Here is a 23,929-nt window from a genome sequence, read left to right as displayed (position 1 = left end):
ACATGCAAAATTGTGCAAGAGTTATCCATCCCTAGATAAATGCCTTCTAAATTGATTCCCTTGAATTTTAATTTGAGTGAATTATGAAGACAAGAGCTCGACCGCGTGGCCTTGAGTAGTACTACTTTTCTAGAAAGGGGCGGTGTTCAACGTCACAGGAAGTAGGAAGTGAACGAAGCAAAAAAAAAAATACACACTGGGTTTCACTAGATAGCACAGCCACGAAGTCAAAAGATTTATGAAAATATTTTTATTTATTTTTGGTCTTACTTTAAGGTTATGTCTAGGCATAAGGTTAGCAGTGTGGTTAAGGTTAGGGTCAATGTTAGGTTTAATATCACATTTTAAGAAGATCAATTGTAGAAATGGGCAGAGTTTCTGACTGTGCTAGCTAGTGACGACCAAAACACTGGTAGGTCAACGTGTGGTTGCTTTTGAGTACCAAATGACAGAATTATCCTTATTTTCTTTATTCCAAAAAGTAATACTCAGTTATGAAAGTGTATGGAGCAATATTAGAGGACAACAGCAAAGACCAACGAAGCAGATTTATGTACAAATAGCTAGCTATCAAGGTGAGTTCTCCATTGTATGTACACGTTTTGTAACTGTTCAGCTATATGGCTACTTGTCAGTCAGTTACCGGTGTATGTACTGTATGTATGCATATGTCCATTCGTTTCTACTGGCAGAATTTGCTCCTGAATGCCACAACCTCAAACAGTCTACATAGCCCAAAGTGAGTGTCATAGAATAATCAGCATCAGCTTTGTTTTGGTTCTGTCTTGTTGAATGAACTGAAATGTGTCACAAACCTCTATTGAATGCCTGTTGTCGTCTAACGTTACATCATTATCAGACTCTCTTCCCTAGAGAAGGGACCAGTGCCAGACAATCATGGGACCGCCAGTACTCTTTCCGCTTCTCCACCGCTTGTCATACCCCTTACGAACTGTCACCCCAACATGGGGCCGATGCCTCCTCCGCCAGCTACCCCCACCATCCTGCACTCATACCCCTTGTACCCCCTCATTCCCTGGGCTTAACTCCCAACACATCCGCGGTATGTGTGTGGAATCCACCCTCAGCCACATCAAGGAGCTGAGTCCACCAGAGCAGAGGCTGTTGAATAAGCTGTATGAAGGACTGATCTCAGGTCAGCGGGCCAGTCTGGCTGAGTCCATTACCCTGGTGGAGACCCAGCACCTCAGGAAGAAAGAGCTGGCCCAGGTCCTGCTGCAGAGAGTACTGGCCTACAGGAAGGAGCAGGAGAAACAGAACGGAGGGAAACCCCTGGCCTTCAGAGTGGGTTAGTATGTGGATTTGTTATGTTCAACATTGTTGTGTCTATGCCTAGTACACAGAATGCACACAGACCTAATAATATGTTAACATTTGAACTAGTGGCTTGCAGAGTTCTTAGAGTTGGACCGCTTGAATTGGTGGCTGCAATGTGGGCTTTTTATTGAAGATTTTTGTACTCATACACTTGAGGTAGCTAAGTCTAAAATACCATATGGGGAAGAGTGTGGGCTTGGTGTACGTACATGTTTGTTCTCTGTGAGGTGACGTCTGTCTGTAGGTCTGTCTGGCCCACCCGGAGCTGGGAAGTCCACCTTCATTGAGGTGGTGGGGAAGATGCTCACAGGACAAGGACATAAAGTCTCTGTTCTGGCTGTCGACCCCTCATCATGCACTACAGGAGGTATGTTTCCACATCATTCTACATATTCATCGCTGTGTTTGTGCGTGGTATTTCATCAGTGTTGTGGGGTATATGTATTGGTTTAAATGGGTCTGTTAGAATGCCTCGTAATGCCAGACAGACTCTTGCACCGTAATATATGGGATTTTGTGAACATTGACATAACTATTCCTCCTTGTTCAATGTTGTTAAACATAATTTCCTCACAGGAGGTTGGTGGCACCTTAATTGGGGAGGACGGGCTCGTGTTAATGACTGGAGAGGAATTAGTAGAATGATATCAAACACATGGTTTCCAGGTGTTTGATGCCGTTCCATTTGCTCTGTTCTGGACATTTATTACAAGCCGTTCTCCCCTCAGCAGCCTCCTGTGTTCCTCACATATATCTTCTTCAAGCTAGGCAAAGGATTATTATTAAATATTGATAGCTATACTGATATACTACCACTTTTATACTTTATGTTGGTGTTATGCATAAATCCTCCCCCTCTCCCCAGGGTCTCTGATGGGTGACAAGACTCGTATGACTGAGCTGTCCAGAGACATGAGTGCTTTCATCAGACCCTCCCCCACCTCTGGAACACTGGGAGGAGTCACCCGGACCACCAATGAGGCCATAGTACTGTGTGAGGGGGGCGGATACGACATCGTTCTGGTAGAGACTGTAGGTGAGGAACTCAACTTTTGAGTTGACTGTTTTTAAAAGCCTCAGAAGGGACAAATCTTCACCTGGGACAGGCCACCTGCACAGTTTTTATTGAACCAGATTTAATCTCATTGTGATTCATGCTTTGCATCTTCCACATTACTTGGTTTCTAAAGTCTAAATGGCATGAAGGATAAAATGATGAAATGACATAACATAGCTCATAGTTTATTAATAAAATTCCTAAGGTAGCTAGCGTTTCATAAATACTTAGTTTCATTGTGTGTTGTGTCCTCAGGTGTAGGCCAGTCAGAGTTTGCTGTGGCTGACATGGTGGACATGTTTGTGTTGCTGATCCCACCAGCAGGGGGCGATGAACTACAGGTCAGACAGGCTGCACCTCCATCACCATCACACTCCCCTGTTACAATGCCATTAAAGAACCTGTGAAAATCTTGTGATATTTACAGACATTTTTGATCATTTAAATTAATAATATATCCATTGATTCTTGATGAATATAAATGTCTCATGAGCTTAGTTCAACTGGCTTTAAAGTACATCCCTGATTCCTCATGCCTTTCATATTTGGAAAAGAAACAAAATGGTTTCTTTCCACCCTGTTTTCTTCACTTATTCTGTCTCAGGATGCACTTAAGTATTCAAACAGGATCACAGACTGTCACACTGTCCATCAATCAGCTTAGACGTATAGACATAAGATTTACATCCAATTTCCCCGCTGGAGATCAATAAAGTTGATTCAAAGCACATCGTGTTGGTCACATACACGTATTTAGCAGATGTTATTTCTATCAAAGTGTGGACACACCTACTCATTACATTTTTAAATGATTTTTCTTCATTTTTATTATTTTCTACATCAAAACAAGTGAAAAAACACATGGAATCATGTAGTAACCAACAAAGTGTTAAACAAATCTAAATATATTTTAGATTCTTCAAAGTAGCCACCTTGATGACAGCTTTGCACACTTGGCATTCTCTCAACGAACTTCACCTGGAATGCTTTTCTAACAGTCTTGAAGGAGTTCCCACATATGCTGAGCACTTGTTGGCTGCTTTTCCTTCACTCTGCGGTCCAACTCATCCCAAATCATCTCAATTTGGTTGAAGTCAGGTGATTGTGGAGGCCAGGTCATCTGATGCAGCACTCCATCACTCTACTTCTTGGTCAAATAGCCCTTACACAGATAGGTGTGTTTGGGTCATTGTCCTGTTGCACAAACCAGGTGGGATGGTGTATCGCTGCAGAATGCTGTGGTAGCCATGCTGGTTAAGTGTGCCTTGAATTCTAAATAAATCACTTAGTGTCACCAGCAAAGCATCATCACACCACCTCCTCTATGCTTCACGGTGGGAGCTATACATGCGGAAATCATCCCTTCACCTGCTCTGCGTCTCACAAAGACATGGCGGTTGGAACCAAAAATCTCAAATTTGAATTCATCAGACCAAAGACAGATTTCTACCGGTCTATAGTCCATTGCTTGTGTTACTGTCTTATTGGTGTGCTTTAGTAGTGGTTTCTTTGCAGCAATTCAACCATGAAGTTGATGTTGAGATGTGTCTGTTACTTGAACTCTGTTAAGCATTTATTTGGGCTGCAATTTATGAACTTGTCCTCTGCAGCAGAGGTAATTCTGGGTTTTCCTTTCCTGTGGCGGTCCTCATGAGAGCCAGTTTCATCATAGCGCTTTATGTTTTTTGCGACGGAACTTGGAGAAACGTTCAATGTTCTTGACATTTTCCAGATTGACTGACCATGTCCATCATTACTTTAAGACTGTTGTTTCTCTTTGCTTATTTGAGCTGTTCTTGCCATAATATGGACTTAGCCCTATTTGGTTAAAGACCATCTTCTCTATACCACCCCTGCCTTGTCACAACACAACACAACTGATTGGCTGAAACGCATTAAGAAGGAAATAAATTCCACAAATTAACTTTTAACAAGGCACACCTGTTAATTGAAATGCATTCCAGGTGACTACCTCATGAAGCTGGTTGAGAGAAAGCTTTGCACACTCTTGGCAGTCATCAATGCAAAGGGTGCCTACTTTGAAGAATCTCATATACACTACCGTTCAAAAGTTTGGGGTCACATAGAAATGTCCTTGTTTTTGAAAGAAAAGCAAATGTTTTTGTCTATTAAAATAACATCAAATTAATCTGAAATACAGTGTAGACATTGTTAATATTGTAAATGACTATTGCAGATTTTTAATGTAATATCTACATAGGCATACAGAGGCGCATTATCAGCCACCATCACTGCTGTGTTCCAATGGCACGTTGTGTTAGCTAATCCAAGTTTATAATTTTAAAAGGCTAATTGATCATTACAAAATCATTTTGCAATTATGTTAGCACAGCTGAAACTGTTGTTCTGATTAAAGAAGTATTAAAACTCACCTTCTTTAGACTAGTTGAGTATCTGGAGCATCAGCATTTGTGGGTTCGATTACAGGCTCAAAATGGCCAGAAACTTTCATCTGAAACCCGTCAGTCTATTCTTGTTCTGAGAAATGAAGGCTATTCCATGCGAGAAATTGCCAAGAAACTGAAGATCTCGTACAAAGCTGTGTACTACTCCCTTCACAGAACAGCGCAAACTGGCTCTAACCAAAATAGAAAGAGGAGTGGGAGGCCCCGGTGCACAACTGAGCAAGAGGACAAGTACATTCGTGTCTAGTTTGAGAAACAGACGCCTCACAAGTCCTCAACTGGCAGCTTAATTAAATAGTACCCGCAAAACACCAGTCTCAACGTCAGTGAAGAGGCGACTCCGGGATGCTGGCCTTCTAGGCAGAGTTACTCTGTCCAGTGTCTGTGTTCTTTTGCCCATCTTAATCTTTTCTTTTTATAGGCCAGTCTGAGATATGGCTTTTTCTTTGCAACTCTGCCTAGAAGGCCAGCATCCCGGAGTCGCCTCTTCACTGTTGATGTTGAGACTGGTGTTTTGCAGGTACTATCTAATTAAGCTGCTAGTTAAGGACTTGTGAGCCGTATGAAATGGGTAAAACAGTATGTAAACATTACTAAAGTGACCAGTGTTCCATGACTATGTACATAGAGCAGCAGCCTCTAAGGTGCAGGATTGAGTAACCGGGTGGTAGCCGTCTAGGGACATTTTGTAAAGTTCAGGGCACAGTACTGAATGTGTGTGTGTCTTCTCCATTGCCAGGGCATTAAGCGAGGCATCATAGAGAAGGCAGACCTTGTGGTGGTCACTAAAGCAGACGGAGACCTGTTAGTTCCAGCCAGGAGAATCCAGGCAGAGTATACCAGCGCTCTGAAACTGCTCAGGAAGAAATCAAAGTCCTGGAACCCTAAGGTGGGTTGTATTGGGTTGAATGTTTTTTGTCTGAGTGGTAGTGGGAAGGGGTTTAAACCTATATATAAAAGTGCTTCAAATAGCTGCTCAGGAAGAAGTCCAAGACCTGGAACGTGGTTAGTGTTGGGTTATGTGGGTTTGTGCTCGTACTTTCATACGCACAGAATTAAGAAATACAAACAGGAAAACAAAACATGAAAAATGAGGCAATGCATATTGCCTCAAACTCCAGGTAACTGGGGGTTGGAACCTGACATTCTTCTTCATATCCTCTATTGGAGAGCTGTGTTACATTTCCCCTGAAAATCCTTTTTTGCCGCCCTTAACTCTCCACACGCACACATCACCAGAGCCGACAGGCCGTCCCACTGCACAGCGAGGTCAGCTGACCCGGGGGAGGGGGATAATGTGATGTCATCATCAGGGCACTCTAGTCTGTCGCAGTGTTCCCGGGGTGGGGGGGGGTGGGGGGGGGTGCTCTCTGCATGTCTCCCCGCCCTGGGCCGAGCGCTGTGGCGTTGTCTCTTTGTCTCAGACCGACCGTGCGCGGCCCAATGCAGCATCTGCCCACCTGGCACACTGCCAAAGTCCCCTACCGCCACCCACCCACCCTTCTCCCTCCATCCCCCTCTTCCTCTTCCTCCCCACTCTGAATAGAGAGCTGCTGTGTCATGCATTTTCCTGATTAGCAGCCCACCCACTCAGATGAAAGACTCCCAGACCTGTCTCTGGTTCTCTGTCTCTCTCTCTTCTTTCTCAAATTTTCTGTCTCTCTCTCTCTCTCTCTCTCTCTTTCTTTCACTCTCTCTGTTTTTCTGTCTTTCTCTCCACCTCTCTCTCTTCATCTCCATCTATCTAATCTCTCTCTGTTTTGCTATCTCCATTTTTCTGTCTCTCTCTCGCTCTCTGGCCCTGTTCCTCTTTCCACTAGTACCAGAGGCAGCAACACTGACTTCAGGACAGGATATATCAACCACAGTGATTTTAATGGGTCTCCACATGATTCCTCCTCTGCCATATCTCAATATTAGGTTCAGGGGAGGGTACTTTGGAAGGCTCCCTTCTAGCAGATGAATCATTTTGACTGTAGCTTTGTAAGACATTTCTACAGTATTTCCCGAAGTCAGAAACACATTTCTATTGGCACACTTGAATTGTGAATAGACCAATTTAGAAATGACTAGATAGAATACAGCTTGATAGTGTATTGTACCATTGAGATATGACTTCCCACAGTTCCCTTTTTGTAGTGCCGTCACTCTCATTCAAGCACTGGTCAATACTGAGTTGTTTAGTCCTTAAATCACTGGTGTTGTCTGAACAGGCCTGAGGTGAATATGGGAATACAGAGACCCCACTGCGTGTGTGATATCTGTGGTGTGTCACTGTGGCTGCATGGGCATATGGGGGGATTGATTACCAACTACATGGCGGTCCACACGTGTGTGTTCACATACAGTACCAGTCAAAAGTTTGGACACACCTACTCATTCCAGTGTTTTACTTTATTTGTACTATTTTCTACATTGTAGAATAATAGTGAAGACATCAAAACTATGAAATAACACACTTTGTATCGTGTAGTAACCAAAAAAGTGTTAAACAAATCAAAATATATTTTAGATTTGAGGTTCTTCAAAGTAGCCACCCTTTGCCTTGATGACAGCTTTGCAAATGCTTGGCATTCTCTCAACCAGCTTCATGAGGTAGTCACCTGGAATGCATTTCAATTTACATGTGTGCCTTGTTAAAATGTCATTTGTGGAATTTCTTTCCTTAATGCGTTTGAGCCCATCAGTTGTGTTGTGACAAGGTAGGGGGGTATACAGAAGATAGCCCTATTTGGTAAAGACCAAGTCCATATTATGGCAAGAACAGCTCAGATAAGGAAAGAGAAAAGACAGTCCATCATTACTTTAAGACATGAAGGTCAGTCAATCTGGAAAATGTCTAGAATTTTGAAAGTTTCTTAAAGTGAAGTCGCTAAAACCATCAACTGCTATGATGAAACAGGCTCTCATGAGGACCGCCACAGGAACGGAAGACCCAGAGTTACCTCTGCTGCAGAGGATACGTTCATTAAAGTTAACTGCACCTCAGATTGCAGCCCAAATAAATGCTTCACATAGTTCAAGTAAGACATCTCAACATCAACTGTTCAGAGGAGACTGCGTGAATCAGGCCTTCATGGTCGAATTGCTGCAAAGAAACCACTACTAAAGGACACCAATAATTAGAAGAGACTTGCTTGGGCCAAGAAACATGAGCAATGGACATTAGACCGGTGGAAATCTGTCCTGTGGTCTGATGAGTCCAAATTTGAGATGTTTGGTTCCAACCGCTGTGTCTTTGTGAGACGTAGAGTAGTTGAATGGATGATCTCCACATGTGTGGTTCCCACCGTGAAGCATGGAGGAGGAGGTGTGATGGTGTGGAGTTGCTTTGCTGGTGACACTGTGATTTATTTAGAATTCAAGGTACACTTAACCAGCATGGCTACCACAGCATTCTGCAGCGATACACTATCCCATCTGGTTTGCGCTTAGTGGGACTATCATTTGTTTTTCAACAGGACAATGACCCAACACACCTCCAGGCTATGTAAGAGCTTTTTGACCAAGAAGGAGAGTGATGGAGTGCTGCATCAGATGACCTGGCCTCCACAATCACCTGACCTCATCCCAGTTGAGATGGTTTGGGATGAGTTGGACCGCAGAGTGAAGGAAAAGCAGCCAAAAAGTGCTCAGCATATGTGTGAACTACTTCAAGACGGATGGAAAAGCGTTCCAGGTGAAGCTCGTTGAGAGAATGCCAAGTGTACAAAGCTGTCATCAACACAAAGGGTGGCTACTTAGAAGAATCTAAAATATATTTGGATTTGTTTAACACTTTTTTGGTTACTACATGATTCCATATGTGTTATTTCATAGTTTTGATGTCTTCACTATTATTCTACAATGTAGAAAATAGTAAAAAATAAAGAAAAACCCTTGAATGAGTAGGTGTGTCCAAACTTTTGACTAGTACTGTATGTGAGAGTATATGTATGTCTGTATGCACTGTGTGTATGTGTGTGTGTGTGTGGGAGGGAGGGGGGCCTGTATTACTATACTTGGGGGGACTGAAAATCCCCAAAGTCCACAACATGATGGTTAAACAAGGAAAATTCTCCCTTGTGGGGCCATTTCCCACATCCCCACTTGGACAAAGGCTATTTTAAGCTTAGGGGTTAAGGTTAGGGAAAATTACATTAAAATACATTTTAGGTCCCCACAAGGATAGTAGAACATGCTGTGTGCTCACTGGTCCTTAACCATATGTATGTGTGTGTGTGTGTGTGTGTGTGTGTGTGTGTGTGTGTGTGTGTGTGTGTCATCAGGTAAATTAGGATTTTCCATTGAAATACATTTTAGGTCCCCACAAGGATAGTAGAACATGCTGTGTGTATGTGTGCTCACTGGTCCTTAACCATATGTATGTGTGTGTCATCAGGTAGTGCGTGTGTCATCCCAGACTGGCGAGGGTGTAGCAGAGCTGTGGGGTACGATGGAGGCCTTCCACTCAGCCACCCTGTCCAGCGGGGACTTCCAGGACAGACGTAGGGCCCAGCACAAGGTGTGGATGTGGAGCCTGATCCAGGAGAATGTCCTGAGGCACTTCCAGGAACACCCTGCCGTCAGGGGGGAGCTACCCCAGCTAGAGGACAGGGTCACCAGGGGAGCTATATCACCGGGCCTGGCGGCTGATCTGTTACTGAAGGCCTTCACCTCTTCTTCATCATCCTCCTCCTCACAGTGACCTAGCTGAAGTGGAGATCTAATACCAACAGCATTATCCATATACTGTAATATTGATTACTCTTCTCGCCTTGTCTCTCAGATCACTGCTCTGTAAGGACAATTGATTGGTGATGAGAGAAGGGAAGGAATTCTAGGTCTTGGACCCCCTCCCAATCCCACACAACACACTGCCTTCAAATTGAAACACTGACCTACTTACTCATACCTACTTACTCAAGAGACTTGACATTGCAGTTTATTGGTTTATACTTGAAGAGTATCAATGGATGCAGTTTTATAGATGTTATCATAATCAATGAGTTGAATAAATTATGAAATTAATTAGATAGTTGTGGGTGTTTTCTGTTGCTGAAATGTTTGTGTGGGGACGTAGCTGCTGAACCAGGGCTAGGAAGCTTTGTGTGGGGGTGTAGCTGCTGAACCAGGGCTAGGAAGCTTTGTGTGGGGACGTAGCTGCTGAACCAGGGCTAGGAAGCTTTGTGTGGGGACGTAGCTGCTGAACCAGGGCTAGGAAGCTTTGTGTGGGGACGTAGCTGCTGAACCAGAGCTAGGAAGCTTTGTGTGGGGACGTAGCTACTGAACCAAGGAAGCTTCTGAACATGACAACTTTTAATACAAGCGTCATATCATTCCCGTTGTCCTGGTAAAGTTTTACATTTAATCCAGACAAAATGACCACATTTTTGCAATGATGCCTCTTGACCACCAGATGTCCCCCTAACTTCATAACCTCATCTAAACCATTATCATAATGATTGGCCTGAGAGCCAGCATCCAGTGCTCCTCCCCTCAGGATGTGCTGGGTGACAGGTCACAGAGAGGCTGCTAGGACACCAGATCCTTCTTCCCTGGAGCTCTGAGGACACCATGGTAATCCTTCACATCCATCCTCCATGCCAGTCAGAGCCTGGCTTCTAGCAGATACTAGGCTACCTACCTACCGCTGGGCAGAAGAATGATCAAAGAGACAGTAGTATTATCATAAAGCGTCCGTTACACCAGCCCAGGGCGCAGTAGGCAACAACCTCTGTAAATAAAATAAAAAAAACAGTGGGAATTGCCCTCATTGTACAGCGCCAGTGTAAAGTATGTAAAGGACAGTCTGTACATAGTGGGGGAAAAACTGCTTCTATGCTGCAGTCCATAGCCACAAACCTATGTTTGTTGTTAGGAAAGAATCCCTAGATTCTTAGTCAAATCCGTCCCAGTCCCCCCAGATTATTCCATCCACTTCAATCTTTCCCTAATCGTTTACATCTGTCTGTTCCGGAGGAGTGAGCCCCAGCCTCCAGAGTCTCTCTGCTCGCAGGTTGGCGGTCGTTTGCTCCTGTCTGCGCCTGGAGGAAGACTGCCCCCTGAATGCAGATGGATTCATTAGGCTTGAGTAACACCCTTCCCCTTCATCACGCTGTCTCTCTCTCACACACACACACACTGTACCGCTCTAGGGAACAGTCAGTTCTAGCTCAATCTCTGGACACACACACACACACACACACACAGCGTACACTAGGCTTCAGTGTAAACACCCTGATGCGGTTTCTCAGTGGAAAGATTAACTCAAATGCTGTCGTATCATGTTCAACGTTCAGCCATTTTAGCCCAAACAGACCAGTCCACATGTGTTTACCATTTAGAGACATTTCTTTAATGTAAGCACAGGACATGGACACGGCCTTTGATGGGGTTCGAGGGGGATTTTCCATTTCTCAAGACTTGGATTGATGTTTTTTCTGTCCGTCAGAGCGGCGGTCCATCCACACATTTTCATCCAACACACAAGCGTCTCTTTATTTGAAATTGTGTTTAATTACAGTCTAAACTCAGCTCCACTTGACAACATCTGCAAATGATGACTAATTACATAACAATGTACTCATTATGAATGGTTAGTAGTATAGAGCGTTGTCGTAGCGACATGACAGTCACATTCCTATGTGTATTGTTTCTACAAATAAAAACAACCAAGTCTTATTGTTAGAAATGGTAGTGTAGGAATCGTTGTGGAGACAGACCTATGCAGTCTGTTGTTGGTGTACAGAACCATGTCTTAGAATGATGAATGGTTAGTATAACGCGTTGTCGTGGTAACTTGTCGTGTGTAGCAATGGATAGAGACCTAGGGCTCTATTCAATCCGTATCGCGGAAATTCAGCACTAAAGCCCAATTTGAAATTGAAAGGTAATGTTCCCAAGTTGGCGGAGACGGTAAACGCTACATATGTCGGCTCAATCGCAAATTACCTTTCCATTTCTATCTGGAAATCTGTAATGCTTCAGTGGTAAGGATTGAAAGTAACCGCTCGGTGGTGTTTGTTTTGTTGTGGGTTCTGCTGGTGTTGTATTTGGGCATGTTGTCTGCTCTGATCAGAGAGAGTGGGATGCGTGACACTGAATGAAATGTCACCTGGGCCCTCCCACCACGCTAACGCTGGGCTCTTTCTCTGTGTGTGTGTGTGTAGTGTGGCCGCTGGTCATGGTCTGCCGATCCACAAAGCCTCTCCCTCCCTGCTGTGTTGGCTCTCTTCGTCTCCCCACAGTCCCCCCTGCTCACACACACACACACACACACACACCATCCCCACCTCCCTCTTTCATACACACAAACCCTCCACACACACATACCTCCCTCACACACACTGCCCTCCTCCTTCCATGACACACACACACACTCCTCCCGCCTGGGTCGCACCGACTCGGCTGGCTGCTCTGCCGTCTCTCTCACGTGACAGATGAGTGTGTGTGAAGCATTTCATTCAGGCTAACGGCTCAGTTTCAAGACTGCTGCAAAACGATCCAAGGACCCACAGTCACTAGTAGGGATGGAGTGGACTGGAGAGAGCAGAGAGGATGGAGGGATGGAGGGAGGGTGTGTGTGTCTGTGTGTCTGTGTGTGTGTGTGTGTGTGTGCATGTGTGAGATTTGTGCTTTTTGTTGTTTGTGTGCTCACCCTCTAAGCAACCCCCTCATTACACCATAGCATCTCTCTCTCTGCTCTAGCAGTAGAACCCTAGTGGCTGGGGGACCTGTGATATTATAAGGAGTGTAGGATGGAACGTAGGGTTAATCTATCTATAGGGTGTCTTCATATGGACGATGAGGCACTGATTGGCTAGTTTTTATTGCGTCTCACTACCAGTTTCAGTGGGGTCTAGTCATTCTACAGAACCTAGTAGGCAGATCATGGTGGTAGTGGGGTCTAGTCATTCTATTAAACCTAGTAGGCAGATCATGGTGGTAGAGTGGGGTCTAGTCATTCTACAGAACCTAGTAGGCAGATCATGGTGGTAGTGGGGTCTAGTCATTCTATTAAACCTAGTAGGCAGATCATGGTGGTAAATAGTAAAACGGGGCCTCTCAGGTGGTCAGCTAGTGTGAGTCTCCCCCTTTATTAAAGCACCTGAGGAAAACTCATTCTCATCCACACACTAATGTTCTCTTTCTCTCTTTCACACACAGACCTGTGTTTGCTGTGTGTAATTTGTTCGCCCGCCCGCCTGCCTGCTGCCTATGGGCCTGTGGATGATGATCTACATATGGAGAGGGAGAGAGAGAAGGAGCCTTCCTTGGCGCCCAGTAATTGGACTTTAGAAGCCGATTGGGGGAACTTGGTTGACCTCTGGTAATGGATTTGAGTGAATAATTATTTGTAGTTATGGTTGGAAGATGATATCGGAGGGAGCGGGAGAGAAGGATGAATCCCACTGTGTGAGTCACCACTGCTGTAAAAGAGAGAGATGGAGAGAGGGACGTTGCTGCCAGCACTCAATTAATGAAATCCAGCTGCTTAGGCTCCCCGCGCGCACTGCCTGATAAAAAAAAAAAAACGCCCTGGCTAGTCTGGTCAGGAAAAAGGGTTCTCTCACGCTGCCCCTTTCCAGCCAAAACTACAAACTACCTACCCATCACCCACCTGGATTGCATTGTTAAAATCTTAAAATCCGCCCCCACTCCAGACTCCATGTAAAATACATTATAGGGAGGGTCCATTATTTTTTTAAAGCCGGTGGTGGTGGTGCTTAGCGTTTGCGTGTGCGTGTTAGCTTATCTTAGCATAGCCAGCAGCCGCCATGATAATAGAACCTAATGAAAGCGATTCTCAAGATGGCAGCCAGCGCCAGTCCGCGCCACCTCAGGACACAGAAGGCAATCACTCTTAATCCACAGTCTAATTGGCCTGGCTGTGCCTCCTCTGGGCCTAAGTGAATTCAGCTGTTCGATTACTGCGGGCCAATAATCGGTCTCTACTACCCTGAGAATGTCTGGAATAACATCTGACCGACTGAGATGTCTTGTTTAAACAAAAGGAGGTCCGACGAGACCCGGTGGACACAGTGCATCTTTCAAAAGGTGGATGGACGTCTTGGACCCGGTCTCCTCCCTCTGGTGTGTGTATCTGTCAGTACTCAGTGTTCTCTGGCAGAGACAGAGACATCAACCCAGGCAGAGAGGTCCTGGCTTGGCAACTCACCCCCTCCCCTCTCTTCTCTCTCTGCCTCCCCTCTCTCCCCCTCCCCTCTGCCTCTCCCCTCTCTTCTCTCTCCCCCTCCCCTCTCTGCCTCTCCCCTCTCTTCTCTCTCCCCCTCCCCCTCCCCTCCCCTCTCCCCTCCCATCTCTTCTCTCTCTGCCTCAGCTATCTGCCATGAGAGGCTGTGTCCTAGATCAGTGATATGTAGGGTGAAAATTAAGCTACTAGCTCCCCCTTATTATCTCTGGCTGTACTCTCTCACTAGCCCTCATCCCCCTCTCCTCTCTATACCCTTCTCTCTCTCTCCCCTCTCTATCTCTACCCATCCCTCACTCCCCGTCTCTTCCTATCTCTCACTCCTGGCCCTTCTCTCTCCTCTCAATTCAATTCAAGGGGCTTTATTGGCATGGGAAACATATGTTAACATTGCCAAAGCAAGTGAAGTAGATAATATACAAAAGTGAATATCCCCTGTTCTCTCTCTCTCCGCCCGTCCATCTCTCCTGGTCCTGCTGCCCTCTTGCCAGTCTCTATTATCAGTGTCTTTCCAGTGGTCTCTCCAGGCTGGGAAACCAGTGGTCTATCCAGGCTGGGAAACCAGTGGTCTCTCCAGGCTGGGAAACCAGTGGTCTATCCAGGCTGGGAAACCAGTGGTCTCTCCAGGCTGGGAAACCAGTGGTCTCTCCAGGCTGCGAAACCAGTGGTCTCTCCAGGCTGTGCTCCAGTGGTCTCTCCAGGCTGTGCTCCAGTGGTCTCTCCAGGCTGTGCTCCAGTGGTCTCTCCAGGCTGTGCTCCAGTGGTCTCTCCAGGCTGTGCTCCAGTGGTCTCTCCAGGCTGTGCTCCAGTGGTCTCTCCAGGCTGTGCTCCAGTGGTCTCTCCAGGCTGTGCTCCAGTGGTCTCTCCAGGCTGTGCTCCAGACAGACCATGTTTTGAGGCAGTGCTGGACTACACTCCTTCACTTCTCCCTGGCTGCATACGGAGGTCAGCCTGTCACACCTGTCCACAGCTACACACACACTGTCTCTCTCTGCTGTGTAGGGAAAACTACCAGACAGCTCCCTGCACGCCACAATCCCAGACTCCGCTAAATTGATTCATGTAGAGAAGCAGAAGAAGAACGGTACAATCTTGTATTTTATTCCACTGTGCTTTGAGCCCAGTGTCTTTTATGATGAAGAAATTAATGCTACAGCACTTAAAGCCTTGGCAACCAGTAAAAAGTGTTCTAGACCGCGTCCCAAATGGCACCCTATTCCCTACATAGTGTACTACTTTTGACCAGGGGCTCTGGATCAAAAGTAGTGCACTATATAGAGAATATGGTGCCATTTGGGATGCAATCTAGTTTTTACTTTCTGGAACGGAGGAGGTTTATATTGGATAGTTGCTATTAACTACCGATAGACTGCACTCTGCCTTGCCCTCTCCTTGGCCATATGTTAATGACCACTCAGTGCTGCTGCCCTGGGGTAACCCTGCCCGCTGCTGGACTGGGTCAGCCAAGCACCAGACCCTCCAAACGACTAGGCTACCACTCAAACCTGGTTAAAATAACTGCACATGCTTGTTTCCCTGGATTTTTGATTAACATAATCTGAAAATTGGGCTATATGAAATGATAAAAAAAGATTTGTATTCCTAGAAATGCACCTTTTAATATGCGATATAAAGGGGTGTGTTTTGATTTGGTTCACTAATGGCCGGTAATGGATACAGCCCATTCTCCACCCTGCCCTAAGCCTACCAGGGTCGTATTCATCAGGGTATACCGTATCAAAACGTTTTACAACAGAAAATAGAAACTAGTGCTTCCTATTGGACATGGTTCAACTGGTCCATCCCTGTTTCAGTCCATTTTTGTTCCGTTTGATGCCTAATGAACACGACCCTGTTCTACCCACTGAGGTAACAAGATGGCAGCTGAGCTCTGCTCCCTGGTAGTTGATCACTGGCCGTTTTACTGCCCTGGCATGTTCCTGGCTCCTCTCTCTGCTCCGGGGGCAAAGCGGACACGGCCCACAGTAAAAGGCCTGTGAGGCGGGCAGGAAGCTGTGGCCGTGGCTGGCGAAGCTGGCTTCATCACGTCACGTTGACATGTCAGGGAGCCGTGCCAGGGCAGTGGGCACCGCCGTGACTCATTGTTCCCGTCACTTCCCGCTCTCCCCAGACAAGTTGCGTGGGAGCAGATAGAGCGGGCGACGGGGCGAGTTAGCGCCTGGTGGCAGATGGGCAGGGTAACGGGTGCCAGCCACACTGGACCACTGGTCTGGCAACTGGACACAGACTGACTGGACAGCCGGACGTGGCGTTTTTCTGGCACAAGGATATGGACCAGGTGTCTCCCTCCAGCAGCAAGCTGTGTGTGTGTCAGAGAGAAGGAGAGGAATGTGCTAGTATGCATCATTTAACATGACCACCTAAATGAATCCATGCTAGCAGTGTGTGTTTATGAGGGAGGGAGAGAGATTGCCCCATTTTATACTGCAAACCAAAGCCAACTTTACTGTACAGGCAGGACATTAATCTTAGGGAAACAAAATAAATCAAGATTGGTTTAGAAAAGAGCTGTCAGTCTAATTGTTGTGATAACCATTCCTGTGGTACTCTCAGGGCGTCTGTTGAAAGTCGGTGCCATGGAATGCATGCTCATCGACATCCAAACATGCTATGGCCCTGAGAACTGACTGAGAGAGCGCTCTTGTGTGGTGGAGGAAGGTCTCCCTATAGGATGGCCTCTTCAGATCCTACATGCCCTACTTGTATTATTCTGCCTCGATTTCATGGTGGACTGCAGTGAGAAACGAATGAGATGAGAGTTTTGAAGTCCGGCCATTCCTGCTATTGACCTTAGTGGTGTAACTTGCTCTTTTATGTTTCCAATAGAAGTGATTATCGTTGTTTCTCGCAAATAGCCTAAATCACACCCAAAAGCAGAATGCAGGCTTCTTACTGAAATGAAAGAGCATGGCTGGCATTTGCAGATGACAGAAATCCCTCTAAAAATCTGTATTTATCTGTTATACGACAGGGGAGATATTGAGAATGGAAAGAGCCCAGTTTGAAAAAACGAATTTGCCCTTCAGCTTGTGTGTCTCTCCACCAATGAGGGTTAAATGACTATCTGGGCACCTTGGCAACCATCGCTGTGCTGCTCCTGAGTCGCTACCTACATCTGGACTGGCTGAACTCAAGACTGTAGAGTAAGCTTTTGTTTATTTGTTAGTTGTACTGTGCCAGTGCCTATCTGTCTGTCTTGGTAAAGAAACTGATGTGTTATCTGACATTGGTACATGATCTTTTCAGAACAAATGCTGGTATAATCATGTTCTGTTACTGTAGTCATGGTGATATGTGACGTGTGTGTGAGTGTAATTGAGAATCTTATTAACCAAGATATGTAAACCTTTGAGGCAAAGACAGTACAGTATGAAGATAGGCAGAAACTGCTTCTCCAATAGAAATCCCAGATAAGTTGTTTTTGATGAAAATGAACACGTCAGTTTGTCACTTTCACAAGGTTGGAGTACTAACATGCTTGACTAGAGCAGGGGTAATATCTGACCAATGCAGGGTTGATGCTTCAGGCTTTCGCAAACTCGGTCCTGGGCCCCCCCGGGTGCATGTTTTGGTTTTTGCCCTGGCACTACACAGCTGATTCAAATGATCAAAGCTTGATGATGAGTTGGTTATTTGAATCAGCTGTGTAGTTCTAGGGCAACAACCAAAACGTGCACCCACAGGGGGCACCAGGACCGAGTTTGGGAAAGCCTAGACTAGGGGAGGGTTGAGGAGGAGGGATGACACTTGACTAGAGGAGGGTTAACGCTTGACTTGTGCAGGGTTGATACTTGACTAGAGTAGGTCTGAGGAGGAATGAGGAAGTTCCTAATATGTATTCCGTACAGTAAGCTTGTATTCCGGTTGACGTTTCCAACTGGGCACAGACGTCAATTCAACGTCTATTTCACGTTGGTTCAACATCATTTCATTGAAATGATGTGGAAACGACGTTGATTCACCCAGTGTTATTGTCCTGAGTCTTGCCTGGAGACCAAAATTGGGTTTATTGTAAAAATACATAAGTGCTTTTTTGTCTTAATTTAAGGTTAGGGTTTGGCATTAGGGTTAGCAGTGTGGTTCGGGTTTGGCATTAGGGTTAGCAGTGTGGTTAGGGTTTGGCATTAGGGTTAGCAGTGTGGTTAGGGTTTGGCATTAGGGTTAGCAGTGTGGTTCGGGTTTGGCATTAGGGTTAGCAGTGTGGTTAAGGTTAGGTTTATATTGTGGCTGTGCCAGCTAATGACCACTTTGCATAACTGCCTCCACAACAACGCTATCTTGCCTTGTAAGCTGCTGTATAATGATCCGGATGGTGGACATGAAATACTAATTGATGATATCTCCACACTCCACAGCAGTCTTATATGATATATAAGTCGTTTATTCCAAGATGGGAATACAAGATGTCCGACATGCCCAAAAATGTGTTTTATCGTGTAGTAGTAGCCACGTACAACGACTAGACCAGACATCTGGATGGATGCGATCCAAGTTAATTTGTTTGACCCGCTCTCCTCTTAAATGAGAATTGATGGTAGGATTCCCAATGTCTTGATTGGAAGACAAACGAGTATGGGGCGGTCCCGTAATTGATTGAAGACCGCAATTGGATTAGGCTAATTGAAATGCATTGTAGAAATCGTTAGATGCTCAAGTACATGGAATCATTTAAAACACTACTAACCAGGCAGTGATCAGGTCTCAACACAAATAGGAAGGATTCTATTAAAGATGGTGGTTTCTGTGTCTAAACATGTCTGTTCAACGCACTGGTGGTACGTGGGTAAAATCACTGGGGAAGCCAATCCAGAGAAAAAAGCCACATTACAACCTGTGTGTTGTGATAATTGTGTTGTTTGCTTCAACTTCAACATTTCAACATCTAATCACCTCTGCTTAGTCTAATACAGTGACAACTAAAAGATACCAAAAACAATTTAGTCCAATCAACGTAAGCTAAATAAAATGTGGCTGTTCGTGGTTCTGATTTGTGTCTGTGTGTGCGTGTTGGTGCAAGTAGAAAAACATTCTGTCAAAGACATATGCTCTCAATGCGATTTGACAGGAGAGACGACAAATCCAAACGGGCTTCCCATGACACTTTTTTTTTGGTGTGCCAAGACCATTCACAGTTGAGCTCACTCAGTTTAGCTCAATGCTGATTGGCTATTTGATGCTTTTTTTAATCAAGGGAGGCCAAATGCTCGCTGGCTTCCCATGCATTCAATGCTACGGGCGGCACGATGTCATACTCTTTTGGACCAGACAGCATCAGATAGATGGCCACTGTTTCGCTTGCTCGAATGCTTTCTCCGGTTAGATACATTCAGCCTCTTGCGAATTGAAGGACAATTATGAAACATTATTTTGTGTTTGTTTCTTAGAAATGTTTTGGGAAAGACTGGCTTCCCTTGGCATCCATGAATACACACCACTGGTTCAATGTCACATTGGATATTGTGGTGGATTTGAAAACATGGAGAATGATACCCTTATGTTTCTCTGTGTGGTTTCCTCGGTAAACAACCGCTGTACCTGGTTTTACTGTATTTCCAAACCAAGAATAAAGTACAACTGTCTCCAGATCAGTTTTTCACCTGGCCAGCCGGAGCAGATCGTTGGGGGTGAGACTGGGGTCAGTGTTACACTTCATTACTTCACCAGGGGAATGAGGAGCAGGATTAGCTCGTCTCTGACCTTGGATCTGCTCTTAAAAAGAAGCCACACGCACAAAAACCTGCCAGCCTCAGATCTCTACGGACCTGAATCATTGAAATCAGTGCTGGTCTTGTAATAGACAGAAATGGTGAGGAATATAAATATAAAGCAGCAATAGATCTAAAGATAGAATAGAGTAGAATGGCTAATTAGAAGAGATACATTTTAGATTGCATTTGATGGCAGCTGATTGATGCTGGAAATGACCACATTTTAAAAGACTGCACATACTATCATGTTCTAAATGTCAACAAAAACAAACCAGAAGATGATGCCAGTATCACTGAGCGTGATGTCCAATAGGAAAATGAAAAGACCTATTCATGCCATTGTGTTATGACCGAAGAGCTCATATCCATAGAAACCAAGTAACCTATGGCTGGTCAGTGTCCCGTAGTGCCATGGTAACAGTCTAGCCCTGACAACAGTCATGAGATTTACTGGGTCTCCATTTCAGATGACTCTTCCTAGCTAAGTGGTATGACCCCCCATCTGCTTCACCAAGTTACAGTATATCCCTCCCCCTTATATACAGTAAACATGCCTTCCTTGTCCAATCAAAATCACCCAGCTTATGTTTGGGGTTGTGTAGTGAGGCAGTGTGTGTGTGGCTATACGATCCATCCCCCTATAATGTTCCGGGGCGGCCCCAAGTCTGGATACGCCAGAGCCCGGTGGCTTCTTGGTAATCCCTCTTCCTCGGTGGCGATGGTACCCCCTGTGGATCTTCCTGAATCAGATTGTCGCGGACCCCCTCCGCCTCTACCGAGCGATGTCTCACCCCTGCGATTAGGAGCTCACACCGCATGGGGTGGTTGGCTAGTGATGGTGACGTCTGGCCCTGGTTGGTGGGATTGGCTGCAGAAGGACAAGCAAGTAAATGCATGTCCTCTCTGTTGCCTATTCTGGACAGGCAAATGAGTGATACACCACAGGAGACTGCAGGGCTCCCACATAGAACCCTATTCGCTATAAAGTGCACTACTTTAGACCAGGATCCATAGAGCTCTGGTCAAAAGTAGTGCACTTGGGACCTAGCCCAGACTACAGATCATCCCCCTATCCCTTTTTTACTTGGCTAGATCCCAGCTCTTGATTGGATAAGAGGTGTTTTTCTCACCTGAGGTGGAAGCTGTCCAGTCGTAATAGAACGACGTGATTATCAACGAATGGATAAGGTTGTAGCACATTGGATATCATTGAACTCTATCTGAAATTGCATTAACTTTATAAAATAAGTTTGGTTTGGAAACTAGTCATTTCTGAAAAGTTGCATTAGTGCTGGTATACCCCATGCTAAATCAAATCCAGAGTTAGTTTCCCCCTTATTTTTCTCTGCACCAACAATCCTCTCTTCTCCTAGTACCACAGCCTCTCTGTTGCAGGCCTTCTCTTTGTCTCTCTGGTTATGTACAAAATGGCAACCTTATCTTTATAGTGCACACTACTTTTGACCAAAGCCCTATGGACTCTGGTCAAAAGTAGTGCACTATATAGGGAATAGGGTGCCATTTTGGACACAGCCTCTGTTTTCCCCCTCAGTTTGTTTTCTCTATGGAGGGGAGAGAGGATCTGTCTTTACTTAGCATCAGCTCCTTCTCCTTCACATGCTAAGACCTCAAACCCACCATGGACAGACAGGGGTGAAGAGAGGGAGCCTGGGAAGTACTGATGCTTCAGGGCAGACAGGAGAGTAGAGGGAGGAGAGAAAGGGGGAATAAGAGGGAGGTGGAGAGAGTGAGATGGAGAAGGGAGAGAAAAGGAGGGTAGGGGAGGAGTGAGAGAACAGGGTAGGGGAGGAAGTGAGCGGGAGAAATAAAGTGGGAGAGAGAGAAAGGAGTGGAGGGAGCGAGAAAGGTAGATAGAGGGGTACAGTGAGAAAGAAAAAGGGTAGATAGAGAGAATCACCATACTACAGAGAAAGTGGAAAAGAGGGAGAAGTGGAAAGACAGAGGGAGGCAGGCCACTGGGTGGCAGCTCCCTCCTGCCGACACACACTTCTGTCTAAGCAGCTTTCCTCTCAGGGCGGGGTCAGCCCAGGTCACAGTGGGATTACACTTTTGGCAAACAAGAGGGAGCTCCTCTCGCTCTCCCTCTGTCTCTTTCTCTCTCCCTCTGCCTGCAAAGCCGCGCCGCTGCGACTCCCCCGTGACTCGAACCAGCTGTAATAAAGCCAAGGCAGCCTGAACCTACAAACAAAAAGCTAACACGCTATCGATCGGTGCCGGCCAACTTTCGCGAGGTGGTGTCGAAAGGTCTTCGCTGTGCAGACAGCTTGAGCCCAGGGGTGGAGGGATATTATTATAAATATATATACACCTTTTTGTGAGGAAGGAGAAATTCTACATTTTGGACAATAGCATTGTATAGTAATATAAGGTGCTATAGGCATGAGCTAAATATGAATGGAAGTCAATCTTTAGACGTCTATATACCCTCAAATCAATACTGTCCTGCCGTGTGTGTGCGAGTGAGTGTGTCTCCACTAGTGTGTATGTAAGTTGTGCTAGTGTCTCCATCTCCACTTCCTAATCAACACTTCCACTCATAGGGAGGTCAGCTGAGCAGGCCCCTAGTGACCCTGGCACTGCTTTGAACTTAATTAAGCAGCTTTAAACACACTGGAGAGAAGACTCATTAATACCACGGTATGGCAAACGGCCAGATCTAGACGCCAACATTTGAACTACATAGAGAAGAGAGAGGAGTTTCAGACTTGAACACGGGTGAACTCTGTAAAGGTTAAGATCCAGGGCAGTGAGATGACCAGTTGGTCTAGCATCGCCGAAGCTCCATACTTTACTCTGAGCAACACTGAAATCCTGTGGATGAGGTACTGTAGATACAGATCATTGGCTAATATGAACAGATAACATTACTGCATAATACACACTGACTTTCAACTGAAATAGTGCATATCATATAAACAGCCATATGTAACTGTCAATACTTGAGGGGGGTCTCTCACCCATTCAAAGTATTGACAGTTACATATGGCTGTTTATATGATATGCACTATTTCAGTTTGAATTAGACATGTCTTTAATTGTTTATTTCCCTTTTGTTTATTATCTACTTCATGTAAACATGTTTCCCATGCCAATAAAGCCATTGAATTGAGAGAGAATGGGGATAGATAGAGGGAGAGAGTGTGTGTGTTTGGGATACTGACTGTAGGCCTGTTAAGGAGAACTTTAGACCAAGGTGTTCTATAGCTCGGGGCCTAACGGTGATAAATGAGTCCCTTAATTTCTGCAAACACTTTATCTCTGCTTCATCTGTTTTCATTAGGCTGGCCCCAACCTCTGGCTGGGTGAGAACGTGCTGCTGCTGTCTGCTGCCTCCATTACAGCACTGTGGACACGCCCCAAATTGCACCCTATTCCCTATGTAGCGCACTACTTTTGACCAGGGCAGCAAGGCAGGTTGGTTGTTTAGCAACAAAACCGAGGCGTGCCAAACTATGGGGCAAAACAAACGGTGTTGGCATAGATTGTTGACAACGTGTAAACTATACTTAGTCTCTAATGTTTATTGAAATCATAAATAATAAATACATTTTCACAATCAGCACTTGTTTCTCAAATACATTGTTACTGTTGTTGGTTAGCTAGCTAGCTAATTTTTGCCATATTAGCATAGACGTGACATGAGTCAAAACACCTCAAAACAAGACATGGTATCAAGAACAAACTAACTGAAATGAGCCACTTGCGATTCACTACATGGCAGCTTCTTGTTACTGTTGCTAACTATCTGGCCATCCAGAATCATAACAACTCACGGCCTTCTGCCCCATTGAAGCGCGTGCACCGTGTTCGTCGTTGTCAGTTCACCCTGTCGGGCCCTGGTCAAAAGTAGTGCACTATATAGGGAATAGGGTGCCATTTCAGATGTCACAGCCTATGAAACGTATAGAGAGCTGCGTCGCATCAGAAAGAGTCCTCCGCTGTCTCTCATACGGCCTGAGTGTTGGCCGGTTAGATTGCTTTGAGGTATTCCATAATTAGATTTTTGGGATGATCCATTGCTGCTCTTTTCTTTCCCGGTGTAAACGTCTCCACCGGTATAGCAGCTATACCTGGAGAGAGGCAGTTTCAACTATATACAATCAAGACAACATGACATTGAAAATCACATTATAGAATCGAAAGAAAAACCAGACCTGAGGTGGAA

The 23,929-nt window shown here is 45.4% G+C and overlaps 1 protein-coding gene across 1 annotated transcript; it reads left to right on the top strand.

The window, feature by feature from the left end:
- Positions 1–442: 442 nt before the first annotated feature.
- On the top strand, positions 443–9,831 carry LOC139579147 (methylmalonic aciduria type A homolog, mitochondrial-like; the record flags this gene model as incomplete). The annotated part of the gene is given in 6 exon segments (XM_071407476.1): positions 443–1,309; positions 1,583–1,705; positions 2,204–2,374; positions 2,651–2,736; positions 5,561–5,710; positions 9,203–9,831. Coding segments are annotated over 6 exon segments (1,248 nt in total). The 3' UTR covers positions 9,509–9,831.
- Between the last annotated feature and the right edge of the window lie 14,098 nt (positions 9,832–23,929).

Source organism: Salvelinus alpinus, chromosome 6 (genome assembly GCF_045679555.1).
Source record: "Salvelinus alpinus chromosome 6, SLU_Salpinus.1, whole genome shotgun sequence".
NCBI classification, from domain to species: domain Eukaryota; kingdom Metazoa; phylum Chordata; class Actinopteri; order Salmoniformes; family Salmonidae; genus Salvelinus; species Salvelinus alpinus.
Note: the sequence above shows the minus strand (reverse complement) of the source record. Positions and strands in the feature narration are given on the sequence as shown.